Genomic DNA, 27,243 nt, shown 5'->3' with positions numbered 1-27,243 from the left:
AGTAAGAACTGCAAGTGAGGATAAGTTTCAGTTGAACTGCATTAAATTTGCATTTCTTGTTTGGTTTTTATTGTGACCAGTTTGTGTTATGATGCCTTTTAAGGATGTTTCTTTCTCTACAAGTAATCAAGCAGGTTTAGATTAGGGAATGACAAATGTACCAAAGACATGCTTTGAAGAGCATATGAGTCAAATTAGTGTCAATTAAGGAACAACTCATGAATTTTTCCATGTTTGTTTATGCAATTTATGGCAGTATAATAGGTGAATAGAATAGATTAAGGACTGTGTGTTACAATAGATTTCTGTGCTTATTTGTGCATGATGTATACATGATACTTTTCAGTACTAGTTTGTTTTGCATCAGGGTCTCACTTGATTCTCTTTAGAACTTGATGTGCCAAGTGTCTGAAGTTGTTGGTCTGGAAACTAGAGCTACATTGTGATTATACATGTCCCACTGGGTAGGCGATTTCCCACCAATGTGCTATGCCAAGCTGCTCCTTAATTATAATTTCTTTTAATTGAAAAAAATGTAAAATAATTTTCTAATTAATTGTTGCATAAGGAAACAATGGATTTACAACGACATTGAATTCACAAAGAGACAACCCTTTGCAAAGGGTTGTCTCTTTTAGTCTGTTGTAATAATGTCTTATCTTTACTAATTCATATTGCCTCCATTGAATGACATCATTAAAACAAATCACATTGTTCTTTTTTCATATCACATATTTTCTGTAAGCTCTTTTTGACATACTCAACCATTCGTTCTAGCTCTGTCCCCATTTTTCTTGTTTTTCACTCTGCACAATGAGTACCAATAACTACTCTGACGCATCTTAAGCAGCCGCCTAGCAAATAAAAAAATAGTGCAACATACTTTTTTGCTTTGAAAAATTGACTGCTTAGAAAATAGAAATAGAAATGTTATTCGTCTTTTTCTGCCCCGTTAATGTAAAAACATATCTTGGATGTTTCCTTTATTTTTTCAAACATAGACAATCAAGCCATCAGATATCGCCACTGTACGGACACTTGGACGGCCTCCCCACCTCATCATGCGCATCATGGATTGTGTGCTGCTACTCTTCCAGAGGAGGATCAATAGTGTGAAGATCGATCCGGAGAAAAACTGCATCACTCCCTCCTGGCAGGAGTCTCTAAAACTCATGACAGCTGGAAACTTCCTAGGCAGCTTGCAGGTGCACTTTTAAAATTGCATTATGTAGATGTAAAAAAACATAAAATTTGCTCAGATGAATTTCAAAACCATTGATTTTAGCGATAAAATTGTGGCTTTAATGAATCATGTATCCTGTTTTCGGTTCTGTATTTTACTTTTCTTGCTGTAAACAGACAGAAGGTCCAGATTCTTTTTCTGTCTTAAACAAAACCATCCTACATCATAATATCCCACCTCCATTTTTTTTAACATCTTTGTTTCTTTTGAAGCAATTCCCCAAAGACACCATTAATGAAGAAACAGTGGAGCTGCTGCAGCCCTATTTTGATATGCCTGACTACAACATTGAAACAGCCAAGAGAGTGTGTGGTAATGTTGCTGGCCTCGCCTCCTGGACTAAAGCCATGGCCTCCTTCTTCTCCATAAACAAGGAAGTTTTACCCTTGAAGGTAATGTTTGTGAGGTAAATCACGTTTATTGATGCTGCAGAAATTCTGACTATATCTGCAGACAAAACAACGTCTTAAAAAGCAGACTTCACTACAATAAAATAGTGAATACTTTCCTAAAAATGTATTCACTGAACAGCTGGACTGATGCTCCTTTGAGGCATTCTATGAATAAGACGTTATTACAATGCAGCAGAGAGTTTTCTTTTTGTTTTTGTTTTCGTTTTGCACAGGAAAACCTCAGGCCACATAAACTACACAATTTCATGATTTATTTATGCTGTACAATCAGTCTGGGTAATAAAACTTTTAAGATGTCATTCTCAGAAAGAGAAATTATGGGAATGAAAAATAAAGTAAAATAAGCACTTTAGATATGTATAAACACAAAGGCCTGGATATTGAGTTGAATGTTAAACATCATGGCATCAAATACTACATAAAACCAAATAGGATTCATTTCAGCCATCACTGTAACTCCAAAGTAAAAGGAATTGTTTCCATTAAAGTGATCACTTAAAATGCTATGATTAAGACCAACATTTCAATGCATTCATATGAATTGTATTTTGTATGTATTATTTATGAGTAAAGACGGACTCCATTAAGATGTTAATGTTATCCACACAACTAAACATCATTGAAATGGATATAAATAAAACTGACACATTAGGCCTGACAAAGTCTGCACATTATTACATCAAAGCAAGGCCTTTATCAGTCAAGCATGAGTTCAGAACCTTCTTCAAATAGTCATTGGGAGATTGATCAGATATGTTCAGCTTTGCTTAAAAATGGCTCTATTTTTGTTCTTTTAACTCATCAGTCGCCTCTAGGTTCACATTGTTCAACTGATCAATAGCGACGGTGCATGTGTTGCTGCAAAACTCAACAAAATCTTGAAGTGCATAACCCATATTTATCATCACGGTACCAGATCACGTTGGCCTTTTAGAAATTTCAAAAACCTTTTATATTCTGTCTCACTTGACAGTGAATCAGACACTTTATTCTTCATGTTTAAAACGTCAGATGAAGCATAGCAGTGATTGCAGCTGGACCTGAATGAATCATGCAATGTGGAGACTCGCACAGATACACATGTTGCAAACAGTTACTTTTATTAAAAAGTTAAGCAAACAACCTACAAGTAGACACACACAGACCACTACAGTGCTTGACCGGGCAGTCAGAGCGCCAAATATCACCCATGAATGGGTGATATATACATAACACAATTGTTGCTCAGATACTTTTAATTTCTAACTCCTAACTTCCTACATAACACAATTAGATGCACTGAGGTACTTGTGTGTTCATCCAAGTGGCTATGCCAACCTATCTAGCATAATTCACCAATTAACAGATGTTTCCGCCAACTGCTTTAACTCTGTGATTTTATACAGAAATCCCACTGAGCCAAACTCCCTGGTGGTCTTCTATTTTTATCAGCAGCAGTGTGATAAGACCACAACCAGCAGCAGAGTACAGCAGGAAACAGGACACATGATTAACGAATAAACACGTAGAAAGGAGGTTCTTGTTGATATCAAACAATCTAAGCTTACTCAAGAAAAACATTTTGCTTTTGACCTCATAGGGTTTGCCTTGTTGAAATAGAAGAATATTTTGAAGGCTGAGCAAATTCTGTTCACTTACCCTTTTTTTTTTTCAATACCATTATTAAACTATTGTAATATTATTTATACTACTATGAGGGACAGACTGTGGCTATAAAAAAGGTACAAAGAAAGTTATCCACACTCAGCACGGGGTATCACAATAATTTAATCCTCTGCCAGCTCAACCTAAAAAAGTGGAATATATTAAAACCCGGCAGGGTTTTGTGTGTTATGGAGACATTAAAATAATTTGTGCCATCATTCAGGTGCAGGTTCCATCAAGTCAGCTGAGGAATAATTTAACCACTTTTGTTACACTAGTTATTATCTGTCTTGTAAACCATAGCTGGGTCTTTTTTTAATTTATTTTCGACTTGTATATCAGATACCCTTTTTTTTTTTTTTACATACTTTTAAATATGTCTTGAAAACCTGACGTGTACTCTGGACTGCTGTGTTACGTTAGGTTTCCTAGAATTTGGGACAAGGCAGAATTTCCGATTCAAAATCAAGGAAAAATTGATGACACAAGAAGAAATTGAATATCCTCTGGTGGTCAGCACAGACTTGAAGGAAACATGGATGAACACTGTCAGGGACTTTTAGTATTATTATTCTTGAGGCCACTGTCACACCTCATCTGCATGAATAATATCAGCTGGGCCAAAGTCTTTTAGACTACTCAGTATGAGATTTGAAAGAGGAAGGTGGGGCTGCGCAGGATATAAAGACAGTCAGCAAAATCTGAAAAACACCTTTTTATTAAGACACCGCTAAACTCAGATGTATTTAAACAATATTAGAGATTGGAAACAAGATTTTTGTAAACATGAAACCAGTCTTTAATTATCATAGAAAATATAGTACAAATATTATGGCTAACCAAAATGAAAAAAAATGTCATGAAAAACACACCGGTTCTAATATGAGTCATTTTTAACTCACTTATGGAAGAATGTAGACTGCAACTCATAAATCTAAGGATTGATTTTAAGGGAAGTGACCATTTCCAGCTACATAAACAGCTTTTACTTCATTTGATAAAGAGTAATAAGGACAAAAATTAAGCCATTTGCAGGAAATAACAGATGTAAATGTGGTCATTTCTCATATAGATGCTGTATTGATCATTCTAATATAAACCACAAGATATAACAGTGAATTATGTTCAAACTAAACAGTTGAAGTCTAAAAACGGTGTCAGTATTCTGCAAATAATAGTTTCAGATGACAATACAGTATATTGGTTGTAAGTATGGTAATTGTTGGATTAAAAAATGTTTATTTTACTTAAGCTTCCTGCACATAGTACACCGGAGCAAGAGTTTGCAGCAGTCTCTATTTCTCTTAAGAGTTAAATGTAGCAATAAGAAATATCCTGAAGGAGGCTTACTTGCTGTGCTGCTGGAGGCCACTTTCCACCAACCTTGGCTTTGTTCTATAAAAAGATTCATGCATCCTTTTTCAGTCTGTTTTTTTGTTGCTTTTTTAGTTTGTCCTTGTAAGAACTGGTTTTGAGAAAAATAAATATTCTAAAGCATGAGAATTATTTTAAAGCTTTAAAAGTGTACATTTAAATTTTGACTTGATTAAATATTTTATTTGCTCTGTTCTTTCATCTGAATGTCCTTTGCATCTCTTCTTCTCTGTTACTAGGTAATAGTGGCCTTATTTTTAGTCTTATTTTCTCTGTCTCATCTTCACCTTTACGTCTCCCTTCTTCCCGCTTCCATTATGCCTCTTCTGACTGCCTCGACTTTCTTTCTACTTCTATTACTTTCTTTCTCACACATACTAACACCCATATTCTGTTTTCATCTTGTGGTCCGCAACATCCGAAACAACCCCGCTGCCTCTCATCCTGACCTTTTCCTTAAGCATGGAGCATGGTCTAGCAATTGATTTTCTGGTTTACGGCTCAGCGATGGCTTTCTTTTCAGCAAACCAGCCAGACTGTGAGACGACAGACAGGGAGACAGACGAGCATGAATGGTCTTTTTCGATGTCAATTAATAATGAATGGAAGTGGCAGACTCCCTTTTGGCCAAGCCAACCAAGAAGATTTCAGCACAGATTACCTCACAACCTTTCAGTAAATCTCTGTTTCTAAATAATTTTCAATTCCTTATTTATTGCACCAGCAATACTTCATTTTTTATTTATTTCTTTTTTGCTTTTGCCTCTATTTAAATCATTCTTTTTTGTTTGTTTGTTGTGTTTGTCTTTTTTCTGGCAACCTTTCAATGTTTACTTACGGTTCTTTGGCTTACACATTTCCTCCTTTATCTTTTCTCTATCATATACTGGTGGACTTTTGAATCTGAAAGTCTTCAGCTCTGGGGAGTCTCTGAAAGTCTGTAATGAAAAGAATTGTTTTTATGCTTTTTTTATATCATATTTTATGTAAACTCATAACTTTTAAAAGTTCCAGTAAGTCTAACATTGCAAAAGTGAGAAATATATTTATTCTTTCACAAGTTTGAAAAAATAAAATGAAATAAATGGCCGGCTGCAGTACCTTTACTTCTTATGTCAACTCCTTGAATCTCCACTTTCTCTGATCCTTTGTCCTTTCTTTCTTTGTGTATAACAAAAAATAAACTCTGCCTACTTTGTCTGTGAGGATGGTAAGTATAACCAAGTTCTATCTTTTCTTATTTTCATTAGGCCAATCTTGCGGTGCAAGAAAATCGCTTGGCCTTGGCCAATGTGGACCTGGAAAAAGCTCAGGCTGAGCTGGATGCCAAGCAGGCAGAGCTGGACGTGGTGCAGGCGGAGTATGAGAAGGCCATGATGGAGAAACAGGTCAACATTTTATTGACTCCTTAAACACACAACATATTTATACTACATTTTCAAATGTGTTAATGGGAAATTGCGATGAAACTACTTTTTATATATATATTTTTGATGCTCTGTAAAACATTTGGATTTTGTTGATAAACTAACACAACTAAAAGTAGCACACAATTGTAAAGTGGAGGGTAAATAATGAGAAAAATCTCCAAGAAAAAATCTATAAAATGTCCCATTTGAAATGTTCCACCAGTTATGTAGAGTATACACCGTGTTCCAAGTTATTATGCAAATTGGATTAAAGGGTCATAAAGATAACATTTTTTGTTGTGCTATTAAATTTATAGATGGTATTATGTGTCAGGGCTCTTTGAATCGCTATAATTAATTTCAGAGAGCTGGGTTGATTAGTTTGTCTGGTGAGCTCAATTAAAGGAAACTATTACAGTATAAAAACAAATTTTACTGAACAAAGCTCCCCATGAGAACAGTATTTTTTTCAAAAATAAAAAACTGCATTGTTCCAAATTATTATGCACAGCAGATTTTCTAATAGAATTGTATGGTGTCTTTGTGCTTGTGTTGACTGTAATGTTAAAGACTATTCGAAAGGTCTTTCAAAATGCAGCTAGAAAACATGGGATGAGCTTCAGCTGAAATAGAGAATGACTCAGTCATAGTCACCCGAAGCCCAGTTTTGTGTATTTATATTATCAGAACTGTCTGTCCTCTGATGAAAAACAGCATGTAAACAGAAAATCGTGTGCATCATGATTGTCTGATTAGGAAAACTGCAAAGCCAGAGTCTTCTTTTATAATTCTGTGATTAAAGCAGAGAGCTGTTCTTCTCCAGAGACCAACAGTGAGATTCATGGGTATACTACAGGTGAAAGGGACTAAGATACTCAGAAGCAGTTTTGTTTTATGTGCTACTAATCTGATCTTTATTGAAGTGTAATTGCTGCTTCTCTCAGAACAGTGTCGTTATGGTGTTTGAGCAGCAAATGAAAAGCTAATTCTGCTAAATGATTCAAAAATCGCCTCTATACAAGATGTGATTGTTCTTACATGGGACAGGTTATTTAAGCTTTTAGATTAAATGAAACAGATAAATTGAATGCAATTGTACATCATCTGCTTATTTCCAGAAATAACCCGGCTTGCACTGGGATCCTTGATTCTTTATTAAACAGACAGACAGGCAACATTTACAGCTAGCGGCAGAATGATGCTTTTTTTTTTTTTCTAAGAAAAATCTCCTTGTCCACGATGCATACAGTTCATCCAACTAAAAAAAAAGTAGTTGGATGAAAACACAGTTGAACAGACAAAGATGGACAGACTCATGAACAAGCCAAGCTGACTTGTTTGTTGGCCCATTTACCTCCAGACTTTGCTGGAGGATGCTGAGCGTTGCAGACACAAGATGCAGACAGCGTCCAGTCTCATCAGTGGCCTCGCTGGTGAGAAGGAGAGGTGGACAGAACAGAGCAAAGAGTTTGCTGCCCAAACCAAACGCCTTGTGGGTAGGTTATGTTGTATGTATGATTTAACACTTTATATTATAGAAACAATATTTCTGCAATACAAAATATATTTTATCTCATAACATGTAGGGTTTTGTGTATCAGAAGAGATTTCAGAATTGTGCAGTAATTTTCTATTCAAGCCAGACGTTGGGAAAAAAAAAACTAAAACCATTAATTTCTTCATCTTTATTTTTTGATGCTGTTTACTTTTTTCAGGTATTGAAACATATTTGCTATCATCACTTTGGTGTCTTTCAGGTGATGTCCTTCTGGCCACGGCTTTCCTCTCATATTCTGGTCCCTTTAATCAGGAGTTTCGTAATCTTCTTCTGAGTGACTGGCAGCGAGAGCTGAAGCAGCGTTGCATCCCGTTTGCCAAAGGCCTCAATCTGGCTGAGCTTCTAATTGATGCACCCACTGTTAGTGAATGGAACCTGCAGGTTAGTCAAGGATCTGGCTAAAGACCACCTAAATGGTTTGTTGTTGAAGACTAGGGATTATTTCTTTACAACAAAAAAATCACTAAGAAAATCTCCTTGTGTTTCTGATAAGGATGCAGCTACAAACCTGCGAAACACAGTTTTGAGCTGCATTTTGCACCTACAAGATACAACTACAAAACTGTAGCTGTACAGCAACACATTTATGTGTTTGATGCATAAATATTTGAAGGTTCTAAATAGGCTGTTTTTTGTAAGACTAAGTGGAACACCTTATAAATAGCAGCAGGAATAAGCTTCACCTTTCTTTGTTACAGGGCCTTCCCAGTGATGACCTGTCCATTCAAAATGGCATAATTGTGACCAAAGCTGCTCGATTCCCTCTGCTTATTGACCCACAGACACAGGGAAAAATCTGGATTAAAAACAAAGAAGCTAGAAATGAGTTGCAGGTTTGGTTGACCATCATCTTCTTATTTATCTAATCCACTTTGAGTTGATCTTTATCTGGCAACATACAAGAGATATTTGAAAATGTTGGATTAATTTATGCATATATATCAGCATTTTAACTTTGAGTTTAAAATGGTGAGTTTGCTCTCTTCTGTAACAGGCATTGCAGGTTAGGAAAAAAAATTTGTGTCAGATTTTGTGTTTGAGATATTCTGTTTACTTTTAGATCTCTGATATCCAGCATGGACAGTGCATTTGAAAAAGTATATCTGTAGGCATTATGAGCTCAGACAAGGTCATGCACCTGTTAGAGGCAATATCTGAGCAGCATGAATGCATTCTGAAAGCACATTGAGTGTTTTCAAGACGCAGGACTTAACCATAAGTTTTCAAACCATCTTCCATTGAACATCATCCAACCAAAAGTGTTACTATCAGCTTTCCTTAAGATATTTTTTAAAAGAAGCAATACATAATGACTTTTGTAGGTTTTTTGTATTTATGATGAGAATCTTAGAAAAATCCCATTTGATTACTGCTGATAATAATTCAAGCTACATTATAGAATTCCATATTTTCTTTTGTGTGAACATGTGTAATTCACAATTTACCAATGTTTTTTTTTTTTTTGACTCTTAATTTCAGATTACGTCACTAAACCATAAGTACTTTAAAAATCATCTTGAAGACAGTTTGTCTCTTGGTCGCCCCCTACTGATTGAAGATGTTGGGGAGGAGTTGGACCCTGCCCTTGACAACGTTCTTGAGAAAAACTTTATTAAAACCGGATCCACTTACAAGGTTATAGAAAATTATTTTGTTTAATTAATATCTGTTTTCGTCATGTTTTTTTTTCTTCTGTATTATTAAATGACCTTTTGGTGCTTAGTCAAGACATAATATGACACTACAGATACATCTGGTCATGCTAACTAACACACCTCTGTCTACACAAAAAGGTTAAAGCAATGCATGGATGCTTGCTCAATAAAACCACACAGCATAAGCTCCTCTAGATGGAGATGTAGAGTGCACAAAGTGTGCAGAAACAATAGCTCATTCTTTCTTTTTCCCTTCATTTGTTTCAAAATCAGGACATTTGCCTCCTAAGAAAACATTTTCTATTATTGATAAACTGTTTTGAATCTGGGATTAATATGTGCATACAGTCTAAAGATGCACCACCCAGTCCTTCATATCTCAGAATGTCTCAACAAATATCACGTCTCAGATGAAGGCCAAGGAGTAAAAAGAAGTGGATAGATTTTTTTAATGTATGCTTCTCCTTTTTTGTACCCATGATAAATATGCTCATTGCTAAACTCAGTATTTGCTCACAAAGCAATTTATTAATACCTGCATTGGAAATGGTTTTGTTGCAGCAGCATACTTCAATCTGAACATGCTGCACAATAAAATGTGAATCACAATAGACAAAATGTACAAAGTATACATTTATATGAGCTAGAGGCAAACACTGTATGTGCCACTTAATTATAGTGTTTGTGTAGGTATGTTATGCAGCAGAATAAAAGCCTAGTGTTTTCTCTGGATTCTACCAAATGGTTTTAGCAGCTGTGAAATGTAAAAAAAACACACTTCAGTACCTTTTCAAAATAATCCACGCTTTATACCTTGTGCCTTTTTTTTTGTCATATAAATACAATGTTAAAGGCTATATATATGGCATAATTATATACAGTACAGACCAAAAGTTTGGACACACAGTTGTGTCCAAACATTTGGTCTGTACTGTATATATATATATGTATATATATATATATATATATATATATATATATATATATATATATGTATAGCGTTTTTAAGAAAACACACTTAATTTTTCTATGCTGAACCCGTCACACATATCTTAGTTGTTAAAAAAGCTGAAAATTATTTCTTAATTTTTTAGGAATTTACTATTAGGTCTTTGTGCTTTGTACTGAAACAACTTCCTCTTTCCAGTTGCTATGCAATGTTCAAGCCATATATTTTGTACTTTAAAATTGGAGGTTATTGTTTGAATTCTTTTTTTATGATTTTTTTACATTTTATTTGCAAGCATAAAAGCTTTGATTAATCTGTAAAATGTGTCATTACTTTGAGAGGAATTATAGTGACCACACAGTTTGACTGTAAGTAAAATCTTCTTAATTACATAACTGTGTATCTATTTTATCATACATCATATACAAGGTCATGTTATAAATATCACTGCAGTCAGCTTGCAAACATTTTCCCTGGTACTCGCCATCAGATGCATCACAAAACATGCTCTGACAACGGGGATACTCCTCAAACATAACAATCAACCAGAAGTCTCTTTCAGACTATTTCTATTAATATCCTGCTTTGAGGAAGAAGTGAAGGTGTCTACGCTTGACAGCTTCAGGAACAGACATACAGATGGATAATTAGATGATGTACTGCCATGAGTAATTAAGTGTCGATCAGAGGCAATGCAATCTTGCACCCATGCAGGTACACATATTTATGTGCACAAATACACACGGGGAATATTTCAGAGTAGCTCTATCTACCTAGGGCTTATTGAGGCTCTCAAAAAGTATGCGCAATCCATTTAACGCCATTCTCCAAATAATTGATTTTCAGGAAGTTATTTGGCCTCTTTCTTGACTTTTTTTCTACAGTTCAGTATTATTTTTTTAATTGGGGTTTAATGAGAGGATTTTGTTACTCGGGCAAAAAAAAAATTGCATACAAATATTACACTTATTTGACAGACCAACAGAAGTCTTTTTTGTGTATACATCCACCAGCTTTACACATCTAGAATAATGCAGAAGCAAAGTCAGACCGGATGAAAAGTAAACAAATTTAGGCCTGAATTTTAAGTGGGCCATTCCAACACGCATCCGTTGTTATGCGTGTGGTTTCATACATTTTAATGTTTATGATGCTTTTGTGCTAAAAGGTAATATGTTCACAGGTGAAAGTTGGGGACAAAGAAGTGGATGTGATGAAAGGATTCAGGCTTTATATGACCACCAAGCTCCCTAACCCAGCTTACACTCCTGAAATCAGCGCTCGCACCTCCATCATTGACTTCACCGTTACCATGAAGGGGCTTGAGGACCAGTTACTGGGTCGTGTCATTCTCACTGAAAAACAGGTATACCTTCAGTCAAAAAGACGGTAATTTTACCTGCCATCTGTACAATTTAATGACCTAATTAAGCAATATTATATATAAAATAATTAAATCTCACTCCTACAGATTTGAAGCGGTTTGTATTGATACTTGTAGGCTTTTAACACCTCTCTTATTGTGTGACATTATAACTCATGAGTGTATCATCACCCTTTACAAAACAGAGTAAAGAAACTCCCAGTCACTGGTACAATGGTGCCCATATGTATCAGGATAAAACCTGCTAACAAAGACACACACATATAAAGTGTCAGGAACTTGAGCCATTCACACTGAACAATATAATAGCTCACTGTAAATACACCAGGGCAAAGGGCTCATTAATTGTTCGTCTGAAAAGACTGGCACTGCTGCAGAAAAGCAATTTTCTCACCGGTAAGCCTAATGGGCGATCATGAAATGAAAGATTCATGGAAGATGTGAAGAATGGCATGCTATCTCCAATATGCGCCAAATATGGATATAACGATAATGAAAGAGCTGAGGCTGCTATTCCAGATTGAAAAACCGGCATCTTTTTTTTCGAGCTTATGGGGGTACAGAGGGCTAGAATTATTGTTTTCAGTATTTGGATTTTTCATTGATAATAAGGCTACTTTATAAATGCACCCACAAACATTAGGAGTATAGGGAAACAAAAACTAGCCTTAGCATCAAAGCAAGTTTAAATGAGAAACTCATCATTATTTTTTCTCTATATTTTAAAGTTGTAAGAAATTGTTGATCTGCTGCAGACAATGGCAAATATTTATATAACACAGTAACTTGGTGAACAAACTGTCAAACCTCTTTCTGCCTCTTTTCAAATTAAATAACAGTCGATAAATTAAGCTTGACAAAAGATTATTTGCAACTCCAGAAGGCACTCGTACTTGAACTCAGATCTCTGGATTGAAAGCCCAGAGTTCTAACCAATATGTCATAGAAACCTGTTGGCAGATCACACAAGTTAAACCCTCTTGTTGGCCTACAACAACCTTTGATAAACATAACTTGGGCAAAAAACTGTTTTTGGCTGGTTTCAAACTAAAGACCTTTTGCATGTTAAGCAAACAAGAATAGAGAAAACAATCTTCTACTGTTGGTTCATGAGAGCGGGTCCAAAATTTGTCAAAGGATAATTTCAGTGATGGGCTGTAGACACTGCCAAATATCAGTACTACAGAGAATGCTATAAGGCATGTGATTCTCTCACAGAGCACAGTAACTTAGATTAATAACTATTTTTGCCTGATTTCAAGTTAGAACCTATAAATAAAAACGGAGAAATCCGACTGTATGGAAAATGTTGCTTTGTGCACATTTTTAGGTACAAATCCAGAATGTTCTTCTGAAAGTATAACTTAAGCTTACCTGAAAGAAACAATTGCGTCCCTTTTTCCTGCTAGCATTTGCCACGTAACAGTATTAACTATTAACAGCGACAACGACACAAGCTGCATGTACAGTTGCAAGTGAGAGTCTGCTGTTTCTTTTTATGACCATCGCCATAGCAATACTGTAGAAACCAGATGATCATATTGACAGACTGGAAAATAACCACCTTCAATCCAGATAACAAAACTGTGAAACCCATATTATAATTCTGTGGTGCACGCCTAAATTAAAACCTAAAGCAGTAATGGAAGAACTGTGAAATAACTCTATCTATTGGTTAGCTGGTAACCATAGAGACTAAACAGATTTTTGACCAAGGAGTTATAGGGATGTTTTTGAATCAAAAACAAAACTTATGGCTGGTTAAATCAAGAATTGCATAGATTTGTACTCCTTTTTTAGTATGACCCAAAAATTCAGTAAATATGGTTATTTGCACCGTTTCTGGGTCACATTTACTGCATTTCTTTAAAAACAGGTTTTGATAAAAAAAAAAAAAAAAAAACGTTTGTTTTACAAATACCTTGTTGGTTTGAAACAGGATTCTAGGTGAATTATAGATAGATGATTCTGAAAAGTATCTGTCACTAAATGTAACTGAACTCCATTATCATGTTGTCTTAGATGTTGGCACATTAACAGACTGTAAAGACTATAAAATTATGAAGAAAAACTTTGAGACAGGCACAGCTTTTTTAAAAATTATGTGACTTCATATTTGTGCACTGCACTTTAAAGCCTAGACTCCTTGAGTTGACTTCTATTTGTTCCTCATCCTATTGAGTCAGACTTTCTGACCATATTCATTTGCACTGTTTAAAATCGAAGAATCTAAAACAGTTTCATAAAAACTTCAGGGTGAATATAAGTGACTCTTTATTTAAACCAGATGACTGCAGATTTTTGGGTTGAATTTTATGTGTAGTATTTGTTTTGTTATACTTATAACTCATTACTGCACACATCGTCAATTCATTATGTTTGAATTGCTCATTTCTGAACACTGGCATTCATCTTCAACCATCAAAATTAGTTTTCTTTTAATCTGTGCCCTCAGATGCAGTGGAAAGAGTTTTAAACAAACATCAGTGGTGAGAACTTGTGACTGATATTACCTTGTTAAACGATGTGTTTTAAATAGAATGTGAAAGTCTGAAAACTAATGATCTCTCTACTAAGAAGTTGGCTTAGATAACAGCATGAATTCAAAATGAGATTTACTTTGATCTTGTCCACATTAAGCGTAAATTGTCAACTTAGAATTCCCCGCCGTCTAAAATACGTTTACTTTTGTCAGATTCATCTTCTTCATGAAGCTCTTTGATTTTAGTGGCCCTATGCTGTGTTTTTTTTACAGTCACAGATTTATACTTTATATCTACATGTCCCTGTTTGCTGTGTTTTCTGATTCCAGGAAATGGAGAAGGAGAGGACTGACCTTTTGGAAGATGTAACCTATAACAAGAGAAAGATGAAGGAACTTGAGGACAACCTCTTGTACAGACTAACTAGCACACAGGTAAAAATATGTTTCAAACTATATGTTATGGCTATATATATATATATATATATAGTATATGCATAAAGTAGGAGCACCGCTTTTCGAAAACATTAGATGATTAGATGCAAATGTTGAAAAAATAAGAGTGGTGGGAACACTTAGTTTGTTTATTATTATTTGATCAGATTCACATTTTGATTTGTGATAATATTGTAGGGTTAAAAGATTTTCATTTAGAAAACATCTGAAGCAGTTGTGTTTTTTGGGGGTTTTTTTTAGGGTTCACTGGTGGATGATGAGAGCCTGATTCTCGTTCTCAACAACACAAAGCAAACAGCCGAGGAAGTCACTCAGAAGCTGCAGATTGCTGCAGAGACTGAAGTTCAGATAAATGCTGCTAGGGAGGAATACCGACCCGGTAGGCTCTGAGATAGAATTTTTATTTATTTATTTCTTTAGACAGGCTGCAGTGTGTTTCTAAAGTCAAAGGCAAGAATGGATACATACAGTATATCTATATCTTTAGCTTTTTTATTTCAACTCAGACTCTTAACAAATCTAGTGCAAAAGTATTTTGTATTCACTTACATTTTCTACTTTACAAACACCAATTTAAATATGATGTATTGTTATTTCTGAGATAGAAGAACACCAAGTAGAACCTAATTTTTTTACAGAAAAAGATTTGATAACTGTATTTTGCATTTGTTTTCACAACAATGTAGTGTATATGTCCTCAGTAGAATAGAGCGCAACCAACAGAAATCTCATAATTAGTAACAGAAGTCCATATTGTGTGTAATATAATCTCAGTATAAATACAGCTGTTCTTGAAGAGCTTTCTTCGAAAACATTAGTGAAAAAACAGCATAAAGAAAACCAAGTAAAGCGCCGGACAAGTCAAGTTTCAATTATTTATTGAACATTTATTGGTCAGACAGTAGATAATTACAGATGTTGTATGTTGTTTCCTTTCTTTCTGATGTTTTGTTCTCTTGTCTGCTTTCCGTGTGATTTTAGTGGCCACTAGGGGCAGCATCCTGTATTTCCTTATTACTGAGATGAGTATGGTAAATATCATGTACCAGACATCTTTGAGGCAGTTCCTTGGACTTTTTGACCTTTCTCTTGCTAGGTGAGAAATATTGGCATTTATGATGTCCCAGTATAATACAACAACAGTACAGAATTTGCTTCACCCCATAGAATCATATTATTTTTAGTAACACTGTCAATTAAACCTTTTAGCCCAGATTGTTTAGAATATTAAGTCAACTATTGTAGCCACTTCACAATTGTATATGACGTGAAGTTCTCATCAGAAATAACAATCACATTTGTCATTTTCATATTGTTTATACTTGGTACTAAATTTGTAATTTGTTTCATTTCAATACAATAAAAAAAACATAATATTCCCAAGGAGACATAAGGTTAACCCAGAGATTGGCCAGAGATTTCTGAGCTTGGATATTTTACTTCGATGTATGAAGCCTCACGGGTCACACTGTGCATTAAGTTGGTACAGACTACAAGTCCTATTTAATTTTGAGAAAAATGTACTGTTTAGCAGTGAAACAATTAAGCTTGGGGCTTAAACTAACGTTCAAAACTAACATTTGTGTTGTAATTTTCTACCGGAACAGGTCCTCAAAAAGTCCTATTACCATCAAACGGATCGCGAGCATCATAGAGTTCATGACCTTTGAGGTGCACCACTATGCAGCACGGGGCCTGTACGAAGAACACAAGTTTCTTTTTACTTTGCTGTTGACTTTGAAGATCGACATGCAAAGCAACAAAATGAAACATGAGGAGTTCCACACACTCATTAAAGGTACGATAACTTTTCATCCAACATCACTGTAAAGTTCTCCTTAACTTCACCTCTGACCTGTGAGTTTCCTGATCTTCATAAAGATCACTAATGTGTTTGTTCACTGATGTTTTTGAACAAACCTCAGAAGTCTTTACAAAACAGATGTATTTTTATATTGTTTAGTAATGAGTTCAGTTAATAAGGAATTTGGTTGCAGTGGATTTTATTAAGGGATATCATAGGAAAGGGGGCTTCATGGTTTTATTTTTTTTAGTTTTAAAAAGTATTTAAAGTTTTGAAACACTAAATACTTTCTTCCACTAAACAATTCTGTAGTACTTTGTGTTGGTCTATTGCATAAAATATGTGAAAAGGTGTTCAAATAGTTGTGTAAAGCACAAGTTATGTAGCCTAACTGTTTTAAATTCAAATATTGAAAACAACAAAAAAGTATGTAGAAAAGGAGTAATTTTCTCATGTTTTAGATAAATTTTTCTAGTATTAAGATATAAGTTGTTTGATTATATTTCTTTAAGTACTTGTAGCAGCTAGTTGAATTTCTTACACGCAGCACTTTTCACTGCAGGAGTAAAAGTCCGTAGCGTTACCAGCAGATTCAGAACAGCTACATGCATGCTACATGCTGCTACATGCTGCTACATGCATGCAGCTATACCATCTGTCAACTGTGACATGCTGATTACAGTACTCTTGACTTTTTTGTAATTACATGTACAGTACATTAATTGAAATGTAGAAAAATAAAAGGTATATGATATGAATTTTTGCTTTGTAAAATGTTGCTTAGACAAAACTCAACGTTATCCTGAAAACACACGTGTGTCTGTGTTCATTTGTGTGTTTTTGCATCGTACAGGCGGTGCATCTCTGGACCTAAAAGCCTGCCCTCAGAAACCAGCCAAGTGGATCCTGGACATGACTTGGCTCAACCTCGTGGAGCTCAGGAAACTCTGGCAGTTCTCCGACATACTGGATCAGGTTCACATATTACACATCTCAATCAGTGTAGGCATGCATCTTTAGCTGAGAAAGATTTACCCAAGTACTTTTATCTACCAAGTCTCCCTCAGTAAGGAAGTTTCATCTGTTCATCACACACACACTGATGCGTTTGTGGCCTCTGGGTGCTTATTAAATATTTTTCACAGCTCTTATTTGCGCTACTAAGCATGTCAATATCATCCTCATCATGGCTCACTTCATCCTTTCTTTTACACATGGGCTCTCAGAGACTCGTGATTGACTGTCATTCACACCCAAATGCACAAACCCCTGAGTGTAACTGACAGCCTGGTGGCTCCCATGGTGGGAAAAACCAACGTTGTGTGAAATGAGCTTAGTTTGGTTAAATTTTCAATCAATTACTTTTGGCTGGGCAGATGTACATGTACATGCCAGCATGATGTGTGTTTGGCTGACTGTGTATTTGCAAGTAATTCACATGAGCATTTTATTCTGCATGCCTGTTAATAAGGAGAGGTGGTGTTGAACTTTTTAGTTTATTCAAATCAGTTTTTCAAGGAGGACATGGAAAAAGCCCCAGAAGTTTAGAGTTTCAGCTGTTGGAAGGGCACACTGTCCTCAAGCATACGTAAACTTCTCAGTCTTATAAATTTATAATGAAGAAAGTTAATATTACTTGAAAATATGCTCATCATATGAACAAACAGCAGATAAAGCATATTTTTGTTGTTTCAAAAAATTGTGTTTTCTATTTCCAACATTCTCATATGTAAATGAACGGTTAAAGAAAAAGATTATGATGAATATGAGTATTATTATTTTTGCCTTTTTACCTTACCAAAGTAACACCATATTCATATCTAACAAAAACAGAGCAAACTTAAAGCTCCCTTCCTCTCAGGTTCATGATTAATTTATTTCTGAGGCCTCTGATTGCTGAGATGAGCTTGCTTCAGTCAGCCTGCCTCAGGGCAGCTGTGGCTATGATGCAGTAGCTTACCACCATCAGCTTGTGAATGTGTGACTGAATGCTGCGTAAGGCACTTTGATGTCCTACAGACTTAATAAATCTCTATGCAAGTACAGGCCATTCAGCATTCAGTGTCTTTGCCTGCGAAATATACTCAGTGTAAGATGTACCTCAGTGCAATAGCCCGATGTCTACATTTCTTCCAGATAAGTCGTAACGAGAAGCAGTGGAAGTCGTGGTTTGATAAGGAAGCCCCAGAGGAGGAGGTGGTTCCGAACTCCTATGATCAGTCTCTCGACTGCTTTAGGCGACTGCTCCTGATACGATGCTGGTGTCCCGACAGGACCATCGCGCAGGTCAAGAAAACACTTTTTTGTATTCTTAAATTATATAGAGTTAAGTCAAAAACTGGGTGTAAAGTCAGCCTGTTAACAATTATACTATGAAATAAATAAGATGCCAGAGAAAGTGATGAAGGAACTGGAAGTTACTGTTCTGTTTGAGTCCCACACATATCCATATCCACCATCATTCATACACCAGGTTATTGAGTAAAAGAGTTTTTCAGAAAAAAAGAAAGTCTGTTAAGTAGTTTTTAAAAAACAAACCTTTGACTAAAAAAATGATCTGCAAAACATCAAACCAAAAACCCTCAACATATTTTCCTAATATTAACCCTTGATAGAAAATGTATTTCCTTTTCTTTTACTTTTGGTAGGAGTTCAACAACTCTTTGCATTTCTTGCATTTCTAACCAGTAAATAAACATCCACTTTACACCATTTGATTTCTCCTCTCTTTCTTAGGCTCGTAAATACATAACTAATGCAATGGGGGAGAAGTACACTGAAGGGGTGATTCTTGACCTGGAGAAGATGTGGGAGGAATCAGATCCACGGACACCGCTTATCTGCTTCCTTTCAATGGGATCAGACCCTACTGACTCCATCACTGCACTGGGGAAGAAGCTCAAGATTGAGACCAGATACGTGTCTATGGGACAAGGACAAGAGGTCCATGCTCGGAAGCTTCTGCAGCAGACCATGGCTAATGTGAGTCCAGTGCTCTGAGGTGGCTGCTGTTGGAACTGTAATTAATTTTCCAAAATAGCCTGGGAAAGTTTAGAATTTCAATTAAGCAATTTACAAGTCCAGATAGATGTGGAAAAGACAACGGTGAGGAAAAATATCAGTATTTTAGATCTTGTTGCCTGTTCCATTCTTTTAAAGTTGCATCCATCTATTTCCCTGTGTATCCACTCCCTTCAAAACTGTAAACTCACTATGAACACTACAGTTATAGTTTAAAAATGGGCGAAAAGGGATTGAACCCTGACCTGAAATTTTATCCTCAACTCGTCACAGTGTTTGATGGCTACCGGTTGTTGTGATTGTTCACAGGGTGGGTGGGCCTTGCTCCAGAACTGTCATCTGGGTCTAGACTTCATGGATGAACTAATGGACACCGTGACAGAAACAGACTTTGTTAATGACAGCTTTCGCCTTTGGATGACCACAGAGGCTCACAAGCACTTCCCCATCACTCTTCTTCAGATGTCTGTCAAGTTCACCAACGAACCACCGCAGGGCCTGAAGGCGGGGCTTAAGAGGACCTATGGAGGTGGGCTTCAGTGTATTTTAATTTGCAGTAGCAAAGTCATTTGAATTGATCTGTGGAAAATAGAGGACAGACTGTATGGAATCAAGCTACACGAAGTCTTGTGCTGAAATGCCTTTGCTTGCAAACACAGGCAAGCAAAAGTATATGTATTTTCAAATAGAAAAACTGTCAATAGGGGTATAATGAAATGATTGAAACACAAAAGTGTCTTATTATTCTTGATGTGTCCGTTTATAAAGATCTGAGTAGTGGGTGGAGGCATGCATATAGATAGATCCAGACTCTTACTGTGTCCTAGGGGAAGGACAACAGATGAAGAGATGGAAATTCACAAGAAACATATGCTTGTTGCTTAAATCAGAGACTTTACACCCAAGTGCCACAAGCATTGGGGGAAGGTTTATGAGACCTTAGACGAGCTGAAACATGTACTTTGTGTTTTTATTCAAAACCCAGAAGGGTAAAAAGAATATTTAATATGCACAAGAGAACTGCCTGTTCCTAGTTCATATTGAAAAGGATGAAGGGCAACTAAGAATCTATGTGTGCTTGTCTTTAGCTCCTAAATCCTGCTAGAGACCAAGTCTGTTTCATTTGCAAATTCACAAAAGTGCATTTGACACATATTTTGATCCCAAAATTATAGCTGTATGAAATGAAAATTTGCATTTAAAGTTGCTTCACTGTCATTTGTTTCTCTGAATATCAACCTTTTTCAGTTGAAAAATACTGTATGTGTATGTATATTTGACTCCCAACATATTTTGGAACTGGGTGTTGACGTATTGATCCCCGTGTCTTTTAACAGGAATAAACCAGGACCTTTTGGATGTCAGTAACATGGTGCAGTGGAAGCCAATGCTGTATGCTGTGGCGTTTCTCCACAGTACCGTACAAGAGCGGAGGAAGTTTGGCCCTCTAGGATGGAACATCCCCTACGAGTTCAACCAAGCAGACTTTAACGCCACTGTCCAGTTTGTTCAAAACCACCTGGATGACGTGGACATCAAAAAGGTCAGTGGAGTTTACGTAGGGTGAAGCTATTGCTGCACATAAACATTTGCACCCATGACTAGCAGAAATCCCAGCTTGGATATATGAAAGTAAACAGCAAAGCCTCTGATCAAAAGATACATTTTTGTGATTAATGTTTCTTAGCTGAGAAGTGTGTTATTTCACTTGTACTTAGGAAGTAGAAGCTTCTAATTGCATGACTAGTCAAAGGAAATGCTTCATCTAAATTGCAAAAAAGCACTTACACTACACTTCATCATAACCTTCACATATTTCATTCTGCAGCAGATATCAAAGATCTACTGCCCTGTTTCAATGCTGTTTTAGTGACTTATAAAAAGATTATGATAAATTACTACAAAACCATTTCCACTTTTACTCTGATCTATGCTGCATGCTTAAAAAAAATCTAATTCTGTAAGGAGACGACATGTAAACAACTCAAACAAAGCTCCAGCTTAACGGTGTGCAAATGTATCCACTTAAACTGAAACTTTGTTGAAAAACTCTTTGATTCAATTTTAGCTTTTTTCTCAAGCCCACATCATCATAGGTATAGTAGATCTAAATTAGCCTGAAATAAAGGTCAGCTTTTCTAGTGGGATTTTCTTTAAGTTTGCTATTTACCTCCTTTATCTGAAGCCATAACTTGCAGAAAGATTACACCCAAGCTTTACACTGAAAGAAATCCCCAACACCCATACAAGTAAAAATGGGAGTTTAACCCAAATTGACAAAGATTAAAGCTTCACAATGACTTACTCAGAATCCAGAAAAACATCTACTTCTGACTATCTTGGAAAAATCTTCATAAGGCAGATCTTGGCAAATGATACCAATATGTGGGATACTGATAGACTTGCCAAACAAGACATGAGTGCTGATATTCAAACAAAAAGTAGTTCTTTTTTTCACTTCAAGCAACCAAATTTGTGCTGTCTTGTTTTTTTTATTATTTTTCGAAAGGATATTTGTTTCTCATTTTTAATTTTAAATGTATGTTGCATCTTCTCAGGGTGTATCATGGAGCACAGTACAGTACATGATCGGAGAGATCCAATACGGCGGCCGAGTGACTGATGACTTCGACAAACGCCTCCTGAACACCTTTGCCAGGGTTTGGTTCAGTGAGGAAATGTTTGGACCCACCTTTAACTTCTACAAGGGATACAACATCCCAAAATGCTCCAGTGTTGACCAGTATCTCAGTTACATCCAGGTAATGCTAAAAAAAACACAGATGATGGTGGTGTGTGACTAAAAACGTTTCTACAAAATGTTATTTTCAGTCTGTGATGGCAAACACATTGTGGACGATTATGTTCTTCTCCCTTTTCTGATATAATCACTCAAGTGGATTATGTCACATTAAATAACTGTGTAATTGTATGCACATATGACAAGATGCATGTCTTTGTGTGAAACAGAGCAGCTTTAAAGCTTATTTTATTTAACCTAGCTTCATTGTCATATATGCTGAAGACTGAAAGACTCTGAAATGCTCTACTGTGTTCTCTCGTACACTCATAAACACAACCGTGGAGAAACCATATAGATACGACATCTAAAACCACAAACTTAATTCCAATTTTTCTGTCTCCCAGAAGAGCACAAGAGCATTACCACTAAATTCAAGATACAAACGGAAGGGATTACCATTTGCATTGTCATTTCTACATTTTACCCTAATTGTAAGTAAATCAGTTGTTGCAGCGTTAGACAAAGCTTGCAGGTCAGACCCCGGTTTTCCCTGAGATTTATTTTAGGCGTCTGAATGAAAGCTGAATCAGCGAGGACACCTCTTTAAATCATTAAGTTATTTGTCGTATGAGGCCAGCTGGAAAATTGGTATTGATTGCTCCTGTCAGACAGAACAGAGTCAGTACATCCCTTCAGATCAGTGAAGAAAAGCATCGTAGTGTCACATATTATAATAAGGAAAGTAGTGAAGAAGGAAAATAAATAAGGAAGTAAGGATGCAACAAAGTTTGTAGGAACTTGGTTAATCTAAGACTAATTTCCGGGTAAAAGAACAAAAGGAGTCGCAGAGTGCCAGCCTGTAGAGTGCATGTTTTTTTTTTCTACAGGCACTTGGATGGTATGGCTGCTCATCACCACAGAGCCACAGCTTGTTTGGGTGCCAACTGAACACATTTGACTGTTTGTAGGAAGCTGGGGGAGAGATCTTGTCACTTCAACAGCCTTTCTTCCAAGTTGGTCAGTGACACTCACCATTTTGCAGGAGGGATAGCGTGACTGACCCATGTCTTGTACTGTCTGAATCCTCACTGGAGGGGGACAGAAAGCAGCTTGTGACACCATGTGTTGCTGAGATCATGCTCAGTGTCTGCAGCTTGTTGTTTGTGTGAACCTCGGGATAAAAAGAAGAGGAGGAGATATAACATTTTTTTTTTCTTAGAAAGGCAAAAAGAAAACAAAACAATATAGTGTGAATTTGTTCTCCGTCGACAGGTGCAGTATGTGTTGGCACACAATCAGATGCTGATTCTGGGTTCCTCACTCGATAGGACACTCGAATGCTATCTATTAAATCTTAAAGAGAAAAAAGCTTAAGGGAATTTAGTTACTTAATTAAACTCTATTCCTGTATTTCAGGGTCTTCCAGCCTACGACACGCCTCAGGTGTTTGGGCTCCACCCGAATGCAGACATAACCTTTCAGAGTAAACAGGCGAAAGATGTGCTGGACGCCATCCTCAGCATTCAGCCAAAAGACAGCTCATCGGGAGGAGGGGAGACCAGAGAGGCGGCGGTGTCCAGACTGGCTGACGACATGCTGGAGAAACTGCCTCCTGACTATGTACCTTTTGAAGTATGTTTGTGTGCTCTGTGAACAGCCCGAGGCAAATGATTGAGGTTAGGCACGGTTGTTCACAGTTCCTCTCACCATGGAAGCTGGACTGAGTGTCTCTCGTGGTGCCAGGCAGAGGCAGGGAGGGATGCTGTGAATATGGCTGGATCCCAGCTTTATTTTGAGGTTCCTCTCCTTTTCTGTCATGAAAAGGTGAGGAGAGATTATGACTCCCAAGCGAGGTGCAAAGCTTCGCTGTCGCTTACCAACACACCATGTCTCTCGCACTTTCAGGATCTTGCTCGCACGGAGAAGAGGTACACAAGGAGAAAAAAAAAATACTGAGCCAGTCTGGTGTTGACAACCTGAAGAAATATCATGTTTGTTTGTTTTTTTAATTGAAGGAGATAAACGTGTAAAGTTCAGAGAGATGCAGAAGTGTTAAGAGAAATATCTTTATCTGTGAGAGCAGATTTTTAATGGAAATCACAAATTGCCAAAAATTATTTTGCTTTCTTGTTTCACAGATAAACGTTATATGTTCCCATGAACCTTAGATCTTTTTTTATACTTATCCATTCGATGCAGTCACTCGCAAAAGCTTTCATACGCCTTGAAAACTTCTAATGGTATCTCATTACAACCAAAAGCTCAATACATTTTATTGGATTTTATGCAAGACTGAACTTTGAAATGGAAGGAAAATTGTATGGGTTTTAACATTAACAAGTAAATATCTGAAAAGTATAGTGTGTATTTATATCTAGCCCTTCTGAATCAGTTGTTTAGGAGATCCACCTTTCTCTGCATTTACAGTCGCAAGTTATTTTCATGACATATCTACCAACCTTGCACATCTCAACTACAATTAATAGCCATTCCTCTGAAGTGCATTTGTAAAGATCAAATCTTAAGTCTTGTCACAGATTTTAAACTAAGATTACGTGTGAACTTTTTGTCATTCTTCTTGTTTTGTCTTTGACTTTCATTTTAAATCAGGTGAGAGAGCGTCTTCAGAAAATGGGGCCCTTTCAGCCCATGAACATCTTCCTCCGCCAGGAGATTGATCGAATGCAGCGGATCATAGCTCTGGTCCGGCACACTCTGGTGGACCTCAAGCTGGCAATCGACGGCACCATCATCATGAGCGAGAACCTGCGGGACGCCCTGGACTGCATGTATGATGCTCGCATTCCTGCACGCTGGATGAAGGTCTGTGTTCCCCGAGTACAAACCAACAACGCTGAACCTTAAACTGTTAATCATTTGAACATTTTTAAAATTTAAAAGGCATACATAAGGATTTTATGTTTCCTTTCTTTACTGTGTTTTCACTGTCATGACCAAACTGTATGTGGAAGAAAATGGATTAGAATATCACAGAATGATGATGCAACGTATGAAATGCTCAATTTAAAATGCCGCCATAAGTTGCTGTAACAGAAGCATCGTCATCATCCATATATGGTAGTAACTTCCTGTTGTTATGACTCAAGTCATTTTCTCATTCGAAGTTGGTTTTAAAATGACTAATTTACTTTAAAGAACAACACACATCTATTGGGATTCATTCATGTTTTGTTTTATAAAAATCTTTAGATTCTCTCACTCTACAAAATTATGACAATATTTTCTGAGAACATTGGATACTGTATAAAGAGAGCAGCAAGTCAAATTTATTTGTGTGGCACATTAAGCAACAAGCCAGTGTAGAGAATTATCCGTTCTCTATGCTGAGTTCTTGATGTATGGGGTTAAAGAAGAGTCAGTGAGTTGAATTCATGAATTCCATTTATTAATACCAAAGTACAGCTGGTCCATTTCTCATGCCACGTTTAGGAGTTAGCAAGACAAAATGGCATCCAAGAACAGTTTGTGCTCTGCTTTGTTAGCCTCTATCTAAGCTACGCCTTAAAAGAGGGCGTTCCCTAGTGTGTCATCTCCTCTAAACATAGCTCTCATTTGCAATTCCTAACATGTCATTTCCTTTAGGTTTAGCTTAGCAACTAGCTAACAAAGATAGAAGGAAAACACAGGATTATTTATTCTCAACACCAATTCATCTCATCAGTCCTACTCTTTCTCCTTTCAACTCATGATTAAGCCACTTTATTATGCTTATTATTGATGCTTTGAAAATAGAGTATTTTAGGCTTCAGTTCCTTCCTAGCTGAGAGTTTTTCTTCTCGAAGTCGTTTTGTTTCGCTTACTCGGTCGCCATTTCTTTCTGCTCATCTAATCCACCCTGTTTAGGTGTTCAATATATCACCGGAATATGTTGATTATGTTGTTGCCCGTGTTTGTTTTCCTTGTAGGCATCGTGGGCCTCCAGCACCCTGGGGTTCTGGTTCACAGAGCTGCTTGAGCGGAACCGCCAGTTTCAGGCTTGGATCTTTGAGGGCCGGCCCAAATGCTTCTGGATGACAGGCTTCTTCAACCCGCAGGGCTTCCTGACAGCGATGAGACAGGTACACATGGCACCAGGCAGCCCACCTATTTACCCTCTGCCAGGGAGGAGACCAGATGGCGCACAGAGGGAGAGGCGGGCACACATTCGCAATGACACACACGAGTAAACATATGTGCAGCTACACACACAAACACTGATAAGCAAGTATGAACTCCAATTTGTCTTAATGTGTGGCAAATGAATGCAGCAGAGAAATAATTTCAATGGTTAACTCTGCTTGAACCGCATTAAAACTCCTGCCTCCTGTTGTTATGGGATTACTGTCTTTTTTTCCCAATGCAGTTAATCAGGTTTACAATTCTTCATGCAAGATTCAGATTAGAAATTATATTTCAGCACAGCATGAAAAAACAAACAAAAAAAGATTAAATACAACGCAATGAAAATGAAAAATACTGAATGAGAAATGTTACCATTACAGACATTAAACATCGGTTTTCGAGCAAGCTTCCTTTACCTTTCTCAGTTTATTATTGTAACAGTTTCAAGTCTCAGACAAAGGTTGCATTAAAATGCAACTTTGTCAGACATAAAATGACATTTTCTTGCGAAAAATGTAGGAATACAAATTGAGATTTACTAAAACCTTATTTTGGATTTCTGCTACATTACATTTAGTAATTTACAATTACTAAATTTAATTGATTTTTAGAGAAGGTGGCTGAGCTTACCAACTGCTGCTCTGGAAGAAAACAGCATTTTTGATCAATTTATTTCAGGTTTCCATAGAGCTCCTTTAACAAAAACAGCTCTTCTCTGTGTGACAAATGACATGCTGACGGGAACTGATACAACTCGTAAGTTCACTCATCTCCAGCAGTTCCCTGAGGTCCTGTGACCAAAGCCTGTGGGTGTGCCACACACAAAGCTGAAAACTAAAGGTGATGGGGCTCTTACATCAATAGACTTTGGAACTCCCTTCCAGCAAACTTGAGATATATGGACTGTGAACTTATGTTTTTTTTTTTTTGTTTTTTCAAATGCAGCTAGAAAATATGAAAAGATCTAATAATTAATTTTCTCTTGC

The 27,243-nt window shown here is 36.7% G+C and overlaps 1 protein-coding gene across 1 annotated transcript in view; it reads left to right on the top strand.

Moving 5' to 3' along the window:
- dnah5 (dynein axonemal heavy chain 5) overlaps positions 1-27,243 on the top strand; it is a 93,726-nt gene that overhangs the window by 62,502 nt on the left and 3,981 nt on the right. The window contains exons 66-86 of the mRNA XM_023331275.1: positions 1,002-1,205; positions 1,456-1,635; positions 5,925-6,062; positions 7,444-7,579; positions 7,841-8,022; positions 8,340-8,474; positions 9,121-9,276; positions 11,429-11,611; positions 14,442-14,546; positions 14,808-14,946; positions 15,549-15,663; positions 16,175-16,365; positions 17,225-17,346; positions 18,508-18,657; positions 19,108-19,353; positions 19,702-19,921; positions 20,730-20,935; positions 21,951-22,154; positions 23,552-23,767; positions 24,746-24,958; positions 26,062-26,214. Coding sequence (XP_023187043.1) covers positions 1,002-1,205; positions 1,456-1,635; positions 5,925-6,062; positions 7,444-7,579; positions 7,841-8,022; positions 8,340-8,474; positions 9,121-9,276; positions 11,429-11,611; positions 14,442-14,546; positions 14,808-14,946; positions 15,549-15,663; positions 16,175-16,365; positions 17,225-17,346; positions 18,508-18,657; positions 19,108-19,353; positions 19,702-19,921; positions 20,730-20,935; positions 21,951-22,154; positions 23,552-23,767; positions 24,746-24,958; positions 26,062-26,214 — 3,594 coding nt within the window. The remainder of the gene's footprint in view (positions 1-1,001; positions 1,206-1,455; positions 1,636-5,924; positions 6,063-7,443; positions 7,580-7,840; positions 8,023-8,339; positions 8,475-9,120; positions 9,277-11,428; positions 11,612-14,441; positions 14,547-14,807; positions 14,947-15,548; positions 15,664-16,174; positions 16,366-17,224; positions 17,347-18,507; positions 18,658-19,107; positions 19,354-19,701; positions 19,922-20,729; positions 20,936-21,950; positions 22,155-23,551; positions 23,768-24,745; positions 24,959-26,061; positions 26,215-27,243) is intronic.

The sequence above is a fragment of the Xiphophorus maculatus genome, chromosome 3 (assembly GCF_002775205.1).
Source record: "Xiphophorus maculatus strain JP 163 A chromosome 3, X_maculatus-5.0-male, whole genome shotgun sequence".
In the NCBI taxonomy this organism is placed as follows: domain Eukaryota; kingdom Metazoa; phylum Chordata; class Actinopteri; order Cyprinodontiformes; family Poeciliidae; genus Xiphophorus; species Xiphophorus maculatus.
This window is presented reverse-complemented; position numbering and strand designations above follow the sequence as displayed.